At 34.6% G+C, this 13325-nt stretch overlaps 1 protein-coding gene across 14 annotated transcripts in view; it reads right to left on the minus strand.

Moving 5' to 3' along the window:
- The window catches only part of LOC6646383 (homeotic protein female sterile), a 102247-nt gene that overhangs the window by 17246 nt on the left and 71676 nt on the right, over positions 1-13325 (minus strand). For 7 of the 14 annotated variants that reach the window (XM_047011950.1, XM_047011948.1, XM_047011946.1 and 4 more), the window contains exons 3-8: positions 8937-9176; positions 4756-5655; positions 4637-4690; positions 3611-3703; positions 2108-2162; positions 1027-1068 (exon numbers count right to left, since the gene is read on the minus strand). In XM_047011950.1, coding sequence (XP_046867906.1) covers positions 1027-1068; positions 2108-2162; positions 3611-3703; positions 4637-4690; positions 4756-5655; positions 8937-9176 — 1384 coding nt within the window. The remainder of the gene's footprint in view (positions 1-1026; positions 1069-2107; positions 2163-3610; positions 3704-4636; positions 4691-4755; positions 5656-8936; positions 9177-13325) is intronic. The other 7 variants (XM_047011951.1, XM_047011949.1, XM_047011947.1 and 4 more) reach the window with 2 other exon arrangements.

Genomic DNA, 13325 nt, shown 5'->3' on the forward strand with positions numbered 1-13325 from the left:
TTTAGGTCTGGGCCTGCTTGGTTTGATTTGCTCTGGTCTGGCATGGTTTTTGGTTCGGTTTGGTTTGGTTTGTAAGCGGCTTATCGTATTGAGCGAAACTAAAGTATAGATTTTCTGCTGTGAATACTTTTTAATGGCAAACAGATAAAAAAAACGAGGACGATTTAATCAGTAGTATTATTTATTCTACATTGCATGGACTCGATGCTGTGGTGTCATGAAGAAGGGCAACGGGGGACATTAGAAAACTTTCTTACAGTCTTCTTTTTGATACGACTTTATAAAGTTTCCTTTTCTTTTTATTTTTCTTTCTTTTTTTTTGCCACAACTTCAAATGAAATTGTGCGAAACTGCAAAATGGTATAGTAAATATCTTAGAACTTCTAACTGAATAAACTTTAAAATGAACAAGCAAAAGGAGGCCAGGCCACAATACTAAAAGAGCGAAAGAGACCAGATTGGATTAAGATTAAGTTAAGATATATGAAGATACTGCTGCACACACAACTTGGTTTTGAGTCCTAATTTACACACACACACACACACAAAACAACAAAAAGGAACCAAATGTATATGTATTAAAATGCAAGTAAAAAGAAAGTTTTCAAAAATTTTTTCGAAAACTATTTTTCCTCTCCTTGATATTTGCATGCTAGTGGTAAGAAATAAAATAACAAAAAGGAAAAAAAAGATTTCACTTTGCTTTGGTTTTCTTTAGTTCTTTTAGCCAATATTTCTTGAGTTGTTTGTTTGGACATGGCAACAACAGTTTGTACAACGTGCAACATGCCATTTGATTAATTTTTGTTGAATTAGTTTGGGGGTAGCTGCATTTTCAACATTTAGTTAGTTTATTTAAATTCTAGTTCATTTTGGAAATAGATTTAGAGTGAGAGTGGAGTGCGGCTAGATAGGCTGAGGGAGAGGCTGAGGCGCAGGCAAGCACATTACGAAATTCATGCATTTGTATTGGTATATTTTTTTATTTTGTTTTTTTTTTTTTGTTTGTTTGTTTTCATGGCTCACCTAGAGCTGGGGCCGGTATGGCACCATCTTTGGTCAGTACAACTATGTGGTTTGGGTTGGTGGTTGATTTGAGATAAATAAATATATAAAAAAAAAAACAATATTGAATGAGCAATCATCATCATCATCATCATTATCAAAAATCATTATTATTAATTGTTCATTGTAATCGAAGATAACACACATTATAACTTAAATCACAAATTAGTAGAATAAAAAATAAATTATTAGCTTATTTAGTTTTAGTTTGCTTTAGTTATGATGTTTGTTTTTGGTTTTTTTCCGTTTTTTTTCTTTGTTTTTTGGTTTGGCAGTTTGGCAAAACTTCTATTAATTGTTAGATTGCTTTACTTGGCACCTTGGCATACATAGGAGAATACTTAGTATATAAAACAATGCAACGCAAAGCAACGAACGAGAGTGTTTCTTCTTCCTCTTCTTTTTTTGTGGGGCGGCAGGAAGGGGGAGTAAATGAACTAACCATGTGATGGGAGTATGTGTGAACTGGTGGTGCTAATGGGTGTGGGTGGTGGTTAGAAAAGAAACATTTTCATTAGATGAAACGTTCGCTTGGCAACTCAAATTTTTTGTTTTGTTTCACTTTTCTTGTGATTTTTCTTAGTTGTGTTTTTGTTGCTTCTTTTTTTGGTTTGTTGTTTTTGTGTTTCTATTTTGTTGGTTGATGTGAAAAGTTAAACAAAACTTTAAAGAAACAACAGCAGCAGCAACAACAACAACAACATGGACAAGAAGAAAAGGAACAGCAGCAGCAATGGCCAGTCAAATGTTATGGCAGTTTTTTGTTAAAGTTTTATTGTACTGCTGTTGTTGCTGTTGCTGTTGCTGCTAATGTTGTTAGTGTTGCTGCTGTTGGTGCTTTTGTTGCCGCCGTTGCAAGGCGTAATTGCATTTCTTTGTTCAACACTTAAACTTGTTTCGTTACATAGCCTAAACTTAACTTTTATATATCTAGGGGTAAATGTATGAGAGTGTGTATGAGGTGTGTGAGTGTGTGTGTGTGTGTGTTTTATATGTATTGGGGCATATGGAGGTGAGTGTGAATTGTGTTAGAATAACTTACCATTGGGTACTGCTGTCACTTTTTTGGTTTGTACACGTGCAGTGGCATTATTCACCTTCACATTTTGTTGTTTGTTGGTTATTGATAACGAGAATTCAAAAATTTGCAGCGCGATTGTGGTTGGTGGTGGTTGATTGATTGGTTGTTTGGTGGTTTTTATTTTATTGGTGATGGAGATAATTTTATTTTTTTGGATTTATATAAAGATATATTAGGTCGCATATAGAGAGAAAAATAGAGAGAAATAATGGCAGAGAAAGAAAGAGAGGATATATATTAAACGTTAGTAAACAATTATGCAAATATTTTTTAATTTTTCTTTTCAATGTGTATGTATATGTGTAAATGTGTGTGTGTGAGTATGTTTGTGAGTGTGTGTGAGTGCTAAATGTGATCATGTGTAGGATTTTGAACAGAAAGTGCAACCGAAAATTTATTAAAACATGTTTAAATAGGGTAATCGTCATTTCATTCTCATTTCTTTACTTTATTGTTTGATTTTCTGGTATCGAAAAACATTTAGTTAGTTAGTTTAGTACGCATTTATGTTGGCATTCATATTATCGATAAACAATTTCGAAAATATTTCCACACATAACAAAATCAAAGTCAAAAATTTGTACTTAGTAAAGTTTTTTGGTAATCAGGACATCAAAATAAAATCTATCGTTTTCTGGGTTCTTTTAAAATTTCGTTTTTCATTTTAATTTATTCTTGTGAAAACATATTGAAAGCCAAATACCGGAAATCAGTGAATTTTATAGTCTTATTTGAACAGTTTCGGTTGCATTTCCTGAATGATTTTTCCATTTGAATTGAATGTTTGCCTTTTATTTGCTTTGGTTTGGAATGTTTTTGTTTTTTGGTTTCCTTTGGCATTAATTTTTTGTTCGAACGGTATTCCGAAACAAAATAAACAAAAAAGAAAAAAAAAAATTTGGTCGACGAAAACTGTTGACCATGGCTTAATTAGAGAGCCGATTTCCGTATGAATTTACTTTGAATGATGCTGCCTTTTGTGTGGCTTTAGTTAATTTGTTTAACCAGCTCTCCGGTTCACTCGTTGCACACGAGTTGAGTTCAGTTGAGTTGGGTTCTGTTCAATCAGTATGAACTATACTTTGCACATTTTCAGCATATTTTAAATGCCAATTATTTGCGGCTGACCATTGAACATTAATGAAAACTGAATCCGGAGAGTGAGAGCGAGAAAACGCAAACGTAAGAAAGAAACGATTGTAATTAATTTTTTTTTTTTCATTTTTTAATGAAAGGCAAATAAAATGCGCGCATAATTTAAAAATCAATCAGAGTATAAAGAGTATATGATTAAAAATCACGAGTAATCGAAAATTATTATGAAAAAGGACAATTTTAAATAAGCAAATGGCAAATGGTTGTCTTTAAGTGTGTATGCATGTTTGTGTGTGTGGTGTGTGTCTGTGTGTGTGTGTGTGTGTATAGAGTTATATATATATATATATGATTTTGGCATGCACCCACCTCGATTTTGCGTCCCTCAACCACGGTGCCGTGTAGACGTTCGCGTGCTCGTTCTGCATCGTTGCTGTTAGCGAATGTTACAAAACCGAATCCCTGGCAATCGCAATCAAAACATGCAATTAAAGAAACATTTAGAGTAGGTTTATACTTATGAATATAGATAAATATAATAAATTTCTGTATATATAAAATTAAAAGGAACAGAGAGGAGAGGATGAGAGGAAGAGAGAGTGAGAGAAAGAGTTTTCTTTTCTATTGTATAAAAGCTACATCGACATGGCGGCCAAGGACATGCTTTCCATTTGTTCTCTCTTTAGTATTTTAATTTTATTTTTTTGGCAGATATTTGGGGTGAGCTATAAAGGACGAGGACAACAAGGACAACGACGACGAGGACGACAACGAGGACAACAACATGCACGTGCTTTTTAGCCTAGACTTTCAGGCCAACGCCTGCCGCTCCGTTTATGCTTCCTCCATGCCACGCCTCTGCCCACATGCCCAATCCCCCCGCCATCCATTTATCTATTGAAAAAGGTGTTGGCAATCTAAATTATGCACAATTTTCTTAAAGATGACAGCAGCAGAAGGACAGCAGCAGGCATGTAGGAGCAGTCATGACGCCCGTAACTATGCAATTATTTTTGTATTCTCCACTCTTCAGACATTCTTTATCTCTAGTTGAATGAATAATGTGCCACCATCATTTGAGTTTGAGTTGCTCCGGCAACATGGAATGGATAAAATGGACAAAAGCATCAGCATAGCTCATCTCAACACACCGGCACTTGCTTTGAGTATGCTTCGAGTGCATAATTTAAATGAATTGTGCGACAATTAAATGCAAAATGTCTAACACAATTCAAGGAACAGGCAGGCGGCGGGGTCTAAGCGACATCAGCAGCGGCAGCAGCAGGCATCAAATAGGATGAATAGTTTTATTCAAAAATGCTTTTGGGGGTATCTTGTGTCTGGAGAGGGGGGCCGGGGCAGGGGAGGGGGAGAGTATAATAAAAGCAAACTTACCTTGCTGCCACGTTCATTGAATATTATTTCCACATCCAGAATGGTACCAAATTGCTGAAAGTTAGATTAGAAAATAAATGAGAATGCAATGGCAATAATAATTCAACTTTTATATTCACCCCAAACATGGCACGCAGATCTGGATCTCTGAAGCGAAATGGTATATTGGAGACATGCAGACGTTTTGGCTGATGTTTGGCATCCAAGGAGGCAGCGGCCGCCACAGCTGCGGCCACCGATGACACCGGCTGAGCCGGGACTAGAGCACTGGTCAGACTAGTGGCCACATTGGGTGATTGCACTGAAGCGGTCATAATGCCGCTAGCCGCTGCAGCTGCTGCATTAAGATGGGCAATCACTTGTGATGTACTTGCTGGCACCATAGCTCCACCAGCACCACCGCCGTTCCCGCCGGGTCCACCAGCTCCCCCTGTACCGGCACTGGCTGCTGCTGCTGCTGCTGCAGCTGCGGCAACAGCTGCTGCTTGTGCGGCGACGGCTGCTTGTGCTGCACCATTGGCACTACTATCCAATCCAGCTGTGGGCAAGAGACCAACTCCACTACTGCTGGTCGCAGCCAAGGCTCCAGTGGCTATAGAGCTGGCTGTAACTGATGTTGCTGCCCCTGCTGTTGGTGGACTGCTGCATATGTTGAGTGTCGACTGTTGTTGCTGCTGTTGTTGTTGCTGTTGCTGCTGCTGCTGGACAGCGGGCGGCGTTTGCAACAAGGGCTCACCGCTGGCTATGGGCGATGTGTTGCCAGAGATGTTGCCATCATTTGCACTGCCATTAAGTGTGGCTATATTGGCGGCGGTTGCTGTGGATTGCGATGCGGTTACACTGGACGGTGCTGAGCTGCTGATTGGTGAACTGGGTGAATTACCACCGATGCTACTGCCACTACCGCCGCCTCCGCCGCCGCCTCCACCTCCTCCTCCACCGCCGCCGCCAACGGCATTTGGTTGGCTTGAGTTCTGTTGTGAATCCGCCGCTGCCTCACTGGCAATCAATACTGTGGACTGTGGAAAGAGAAATGAGAAAAATACACAAAAATCATTTAGTTAAAAGTTGTTATATAAAATAATATTAAAACAGTTTCCTATAAAACTGATCTAGGAATGGGGTACGATATACATAGCTAAAGTCTGTTGAACTATTTCTGACCATTTTTAACAGTTTGACTGTTTAATTACTCTTACAATATTAGGGCTACTGTTTGTTTATTTCTTGTATATTTTCTTAAAGTAGACTCAAATTTAATTTCCTAAGAAATAATTTATTTAAATTTTTGTCAGTTTCATTTCTCTCCATTTGCACACGCGAACGAGTAAAAATATTTCAAATGATAATTAACAAATACTAACTGGGCAACAAATTGTGAGAAATGTTACTAATTACAAGTAGTGATGGCACGATTAGTAAATCAATAATCGATTATTTTGCCCAAGCTTATGATTAATTTACATCAGTTAATCAAATCATTAACCGCGATTAATGGCTCGAATAATTCCCGTTTCTAATTGATTTTAAATGACATTTATTTTACACTTTAATTTTAAAATATTTAAAATTATCTAAATCGAATTTTTTTCAAATTATTATAATTAATAATCGAGCAATTTCGATTAATCATAAGCTGGTTATTGATGTTCGTTTGCCATCACTAAATTGCAAGTCGAACAAAATGTAACATTGTCTTAGTCTTTTAGATAGGTATGTGTATATATAATTGTTTGATCTCGATCAATATTTCCTCACTTTAAGAAGGATTTATTTTCCTCTTGATTTTCATACTGTATTCTTGTTTGAGCAGTTATGAGTTTGAATAACTATATAGCTATATAACTATTTATATTTATATTAGATTTGGTTTACTACTTGAGCTTTAAATAAGAATTTCAAATACAGCGAAATGTATTTTTCGCAATTGTTTGGTTTGTTTGCTAGCTGGTGTTGTTGTTGTTGTGGTTTTTTGGTTCTGCTGCTGCCTTTTGCAGTGCATGGCAAATCGAATGCGAACAAGTGCCGCAATAAATAAACAATTGAAATGAAAATACAATTTTCAAGTGGTTTACAGTCATACACGCATATTTCGTTCTATCCCCCTACTCCTCTTCCGGTGAGTGTGTACATACATACAAACATACATATGTGTGTGTGACCCAATAAAAAAAAAGAAAATGTTGCAGATCGAAAAGTTTTCATACACACACAACGAATGGGAGATAACAATATACCAATACATTGACATATGCACGTGTTCGTGTTCCTGCCTCTGTGGCGCTGCGTGTGTCTGTCTGTGTTTGTGTGTGTGTGTGTGTGTGAGTGTGAGCCACTAACTTCTGTTGTCTTATGCAATAAAACTGTCGCAGTCGGCACAACTGTTGCAATAACCCAATCCTCGAATCCTCGAATCCCCACTGTCTGCTAAAATGCAATGGAATCCCAGAGCCAATGACAATGACAGCCCTGCGGAAATGTTTGCATTTGTATTTTTGCATTATTAAAACAGAAAATGCAGTGTGGCATGCCACTTGTATTGCATTGTTGCCATTGCACACACACAGACACACACACTAACATCTAGAGAGAGAGAGAGGGAGAGATTCACACATATGCATAATATAATATAAAAATTGTCAATTTACGCTTGGGCAAATCAAATGCGTTGACAATGCCAAAAAAAAAAAGAAAAATAAAAACAGTAAACACGACAACGATGACTACAATTACAATAGCTTAGGCATGGTTGATATTTGGGCGGGGGAAAAGCCCCATAAAATAGGCTATAGAAATAAACGCTTAACTTAATTTGTCGCCTCCATTGTTGACACATAAATCTAAACCAAAAAATTTCTCTTTTCCATGACAATTTTTTCCCATTTGCCTTGCATGTTTACCGAACATTTTCCAGCCCAAGTGAAATGGCGTGAAAAACTTTTTCCTCTTTTTTTTTTTGTTCTTTTTGTATTTGTCCATATAAATGGCTAACGGCTAACTCTATGGGCTGCGGGTTTCGAATTGCTGCAGGCTCTGGATAGGTGAGGGGCTTAGGAGTATGGTAATTTTTATGTTTTTTTTTTTTTTTTGGGTTTGGGTTACTTTGTGTAAATGACATTTAACGCTTTTAAGTTTATAAAAATGCTTCTTTCATTTCAGGTTTTTTTTGTTTTTTTTTTGTATTGTATTTTTGGGATTCGTAAACGCGATAGACGACACGCGACACTCTTGTGACCTAACTTGGCCATATTTTGATTTGGCATCAAAAACATTTTTGCATAAATTTGCTGAACCATTTTTTTGTTGTTGTTGTTGTTTTGCCTTTTTGAATTTCGTAACAACAAGAGAGCATGCAAAACAGTAGCGGCATTTCATTTTGCCCTAAATGTTTTGATTCCAATGTAAGAGGTGTTGGCATTTCGTTAGGAATTTGTTTTCTTTTTTCATCTTTTTTTTCGCATACAATTAAAAACTTAAACATAACTTAGAAATTAGCGATTGCAAAGTATCCTTTAAGTTTTAATGAATCTATGATACATTGTCTTTAATGACTTTGCAAATCAATTTTTTATGCCCTTTTTTTTTAAAGTAACTTTTGATTGTTATTTAAAATAATGCTATAGAAGGTCATTAAATATCGGTAAAATTCGTTGATGTGAGGAGACAATTATTAAGAAGAACTTTATAAGAAAATCTTTAAATTAATGACATACGATAAATATTTAACCAATACCGATTATATTAGGGTTTAGTTATCGCATAATGGAATATAGATGCATTTTCTCTTAATAAGTTTCAGTTGGAATCCAATTGGATTATCCTATCAATTATACGAAACGAAATGTACAAAACAAAAAAAATGGAAAGCAGAAACTGAAAAAACTTTTTGACAATAATAAATTTTATTCTGTATACTGGCTATCAGAGTGGCTTAACTCTATACCCAAAATGCGCCTAATGAAGACAAGACAATTCAGGGAAACGGAAGAGAAGAGCTTAAGGGGAAGGCAAAAACCTAACAAAACCAAAAACAGAAACCAAGACCGAAACCGAGACCAAACTCCGGCACGTAAATTTCAATTGTATGCAAGAGCCAGAGCTTGAGTTTTCTTTTCTTATTTTTTAACATTTTTTTTGTTTTGGGGTTTCCTTGAGATTTTTGCTGGCCGTTTTGCCATTTTTTTCCGGGGGGTGCTGTTTTTTTTTCGGTGTTCTCATTTTTTGTTTGTTTGCTTGCCATTTTATTTTATTATAATTTTTGCATTTGGTTTTCTTTTTCTATTCTTTTGGCCAAACTCACTATGCTAAGCACATTTTGGGGGGGTTGTGATGATTGCTGTGGTGGTTGCTGTTGTTGTTGCTGCTGCTGCTGCACTTGCTCCATGGCATAGCCATTTGTCAGAGATGCCTGCGTGACCAGCGTTGTTCCAGTTGCTGTTGTTGTCGTCGTTATTGTGGAGGATGCTATGGCGGTTCCATTGTACTGTTGTTGCTGTTGATGCTGATGCTGTTGTGTCTGTGTTTGTGTTGACAGATTTGTCTGTGATAAATTTTCAGATAACAACAAGGATTTGCGTTTTAGTTGGCATTGTGTATGTGTGTGTGTGTGTGTGTGTGTGTATGTTTAAGAAAAAGAGATAGTTAGATAGATAGAGAGAGAGAGAGATAGAGTGAAAGAGAGAAAGAAGGGCGGCTAAGACCAGCCAGTCAGACAGACGAGACAGTCAGACAGATAGATGCAGGCAGGCAAGGCACAGGCAGGCGACCAACACCAACAATATAATTGCATTAAATGGAGTGTTTTCTTACATATATGTTTGCATGTAGGTATATATACTTTGAATATATATATATGTATATAGACTGATTCAACTGGTTTTACAGTGAGTTTAGTTTGCTTGAAACATGCCTCAAATACAGTTAACATATTTTCTTTGATTATAGAGAGAGTAGTAAGTAAGTTTATTATTTCAATTAATAATGCAAAAAAGTTTTCCGTTTATTTGTTTTAATTTATGAAAATTAAAACTATCTTAGGATTTACGCAAAAAAAAAAAAAAATAACAACACAAAAACCAAAGGATATCAAATTCATTACCAAAGTGAGTCAGTCTCTCGTTTACATAATCATTATATCATTATTAATCTTATATAATAAACTATCAAATACAAGGATTTAAATACATTTTATTTAAAACTATATATGTATAAAGTATATAAGATGGTTGTTTTTTTGTTTATTGTTCATTGCCATCATATTTGTTACATTCATCATAGTGATTTATGTTAGTTTTTTTTTTTTTGTTTTGTTTTAGAAGTTGGTGAAGGATTTAGGAATTCAGGAGTTTCTATAATTATTAAGTGACTTGATTGGGAATGGACGTCGGATTGAGCAAGATATTTAAAATGAAAGAAAAATAGTATTAATATCATGCTGCCAGTCCCTTCTGGACACGTGTCGTATGTGTAATAATTTAAACATTCACCAAATAACCAATTCCAAAAATGAACAAATTTCAAGAAGGAGAAAAAAACAAGTTAAAATGGTAGTAGTATAAAGGATAATCCCTACTATACCATCTACACTATGGTATACGGATGTATTTATATAAATTATCTATGTATGTATGTAGGGCATATGCTAGGAAATTTATATTTCACCATTTGCGATGTTATCCTTTAGTTTTTTATTAGTCGCCAATGTATAAAAATCTGCTGTTTCTTTCCATTCTTGTCTCAGTCATTGAAACTCATCATGAAAGTTAAACAAACTCTTATGTAGATCATCTGTGTGACTTTTACAGCTACAAAAAATAATTCTGGCCAAAATTTTCTCATTTTAATAAAGTTAATTAAAACAAAAATTACCCCAAAATGTATGTTTTATTGGATTTAACCAACCATTAAACGTGCTTAACCTACATTTATTAGGATATTAGTGCCGTCTACTTGAAAACGAGATATCAACAAGTCACTGCAACACAATCCACCAAATTATCTATATAAAATATATTGTTTCTGTTAACTTTGACTATAGATTACACCCCATCACCAAGATGCAATTATCAAGTAAATTTGGATTATTGTGGCAAGCAATATGAATTCGAGGGCTGCTCTGTATATTTCGGGAATAGTAAATAAGAAAAAAATTATGGCTTGATTGATCGAAAATAATGATCAAGAAATTTTGGCAGTCGTTTGAGCCATTGGTCGATGCAAGACGTGGTTTTTTAAACACGTTAACTGCTTTTCTGCCTTTTTCTTTGATGTGATGGAATAAGAAGAAGTCATTATGTGACGTGTTAGGACTATAGGGGGAATGAGTTATCAACTCGATATTTTGACTGCTTAGAAATTCGCCTGTTCACCGAAATGGGTGAGAAATCGCATTGTCATGATGCAGAATGATTTTCTAGTCCTACGTTACTCTAGAGGAATATTAGCCAATTAGCATTATGTCCCGAAGTAACAGTCGACCATTTGCTTTGTGGTTGATTGCTGTTTAATCTACGGCTCATAACCATAAATCCATGATTTATCACTTGCCCCGTTTAAATAAACGCCTTTTGAAGCACCACATTTGGTCTTTTCGACAAACAGTTATGGAGTATCTAACGTAAAACAAAGAACTAAGTTTAACGACATGTTCGGTAGTGGAATTAACCACGTTGAAAGTTGTGAAAAATAATCCAGGCAAACTCCTTTCGACAGATTTCCATCGTAATGCCAAACAAAACAAACAAAAATGTCAGTTTATTATGGCATTTTCAAATTAGTATTGGCCAATTCCCAAAATATACCTAGCAGCTTACGCGTAAAGCCAATTTTATTTCAATATACAATATTAATTGCATTCAATATTTTGTATACATACAATGTTTTGCTCTAACATGCATGGAATTTCTTGAAGTAATTTATATCTGTGTTAAATGTTTATCAATTGTCTGCTGTCATTTACAATTGGACAATGCCCTTTTATCTGAATCGAATTTGGCAGCATGCGTTTAGATTTCGGCTAGTTAGTTCGTTTTGTTTATTGTGTTCCAAATGCATGATTTATATTCTATGCAACTATATCATGTGCATATTGACATTAAATGGAACTACTGGACAATTTGTTTGTCCGAGGTTGCTGTCCAATTAAAATTGATAAGAGTTGGTTTCTTTTTTGTTTTATTTAACATTTTACGCATGTAATTGAAAGTGTGTGGTAATATCGAAATTTCATTAAATCCTAATCTAACATTTTATCAATGCTAACGATGTGGCTGCTTTACAAATACAATAGTTACACAAGGCTAAACAAATATGCATTATTATAGGTATGTTGCTAGATAGAAGAGTATCATATTTCGCTTAAAATATTGATTATATAAAAGTATAGGATACATATATATAATTTTATATACATATATGTATATAATATATAGTATGTATTTGTATTTATGCATCTATAAAATTTGCTTCAAAAATTTTGCTGCAGGCAGCCATCAACCACCACCAACAACAACAAACAGCAACCATAAATTTCATAAAATGTGTGTGAGCGATGACTTTTATACAAAACGTGTGTAAGTTAAATAAGTTAAATATACCTACATATATATATATATATATATATATAGGTGGATATATTCCATATATAAATATATACATTGGTAATGTATTAAATTTAAGTTTGAGTATTTTCAAAGTTTAACTACATCCATACAATCAACTAAGGCAAACAAGTAACAAAAGAGAGCGCCATGGCAATATTTATGGCAAATAATTAAATATTTGATTATTTATTACACCTGCAAGGCAAAAGTTCACTTAAAACTAAATGCAAACAGCAGTAGCAGCAGAGGCAGCAACAACAACCAGTAAATTACCCAAAAAAACAACAACAAAAAAAAAAACAAAATATTAAATGTTACACAAAAGCTTAGCTGGACAAAAAAAAAAACAAACGTCAAGCGCTCATCTGTTAAATTATTCAAATGCACGAATCAATTTTCATAAGCAAATACAGTGGCAAACCAAAATACATAAATACGAGTAAATACACACACACACACACACTCACCTACTACTACAAAAAAAAACTCCCAAGTGAAGCCAAATGCAAAAATCTACACTAAAAGAAAATATATAAGTTAAACGATCGTGTCGTTCCCATTCAATGGCAAATTTTCGGAGACTTTGATTATGGAAATTTCAAGAGATGAACTAAGTAGTTTAAAGAAGTTTTCTATTTCTTTATTAAGACAGCTTCGATCGGTGAAAATTCTGTTCCAATTGACCAAAGAGCCGGCTAACTTCAACTTAATTTAAAAAGAAACTATTTCAAAACTATAACATACAAGTTTACATGGAATTAATTAAGGATCCAAAAACTAATAAATTTTATTCAAAATCTAACCATTATCAATTATGCAACTTAGGATAACTTTCCAATGAAACATACATAAGTTATATAAAGGTAATTTTTTTAACTACTATGACTATCGGTAATATTGGAATTTAGTCCTAATAAAAATTCTTTTTCTTTTTTCAAATTCTAACTATTTCTATTATATGTACTTAGAATAAAAAGAAAGAATTTTATTTTGATTCTTGGCAAACAGCAGCAAATGATTTCACTTAAAAAATGCAAGAACATTTTGGCCATCTACATATACATATGTACATATATGTATGTTCATAT

Source organism: Drosophila willistoni (genome assembly GCF_018902025.1).
Source record: "Drosophila willistoni isolate 14030-0811.24 chromosome XR unlocalized genomic scaffold, UCI_dwil_1.1 Seg143, whole genome shotgun sequence".
Taxonomy (NCBI): domain Eukaryota; kingdom Metazoa; phylum Arthropoda; class Insecta; order Diptera; family Drosophilidae; genus Drosophila; species Drosophila willistoni.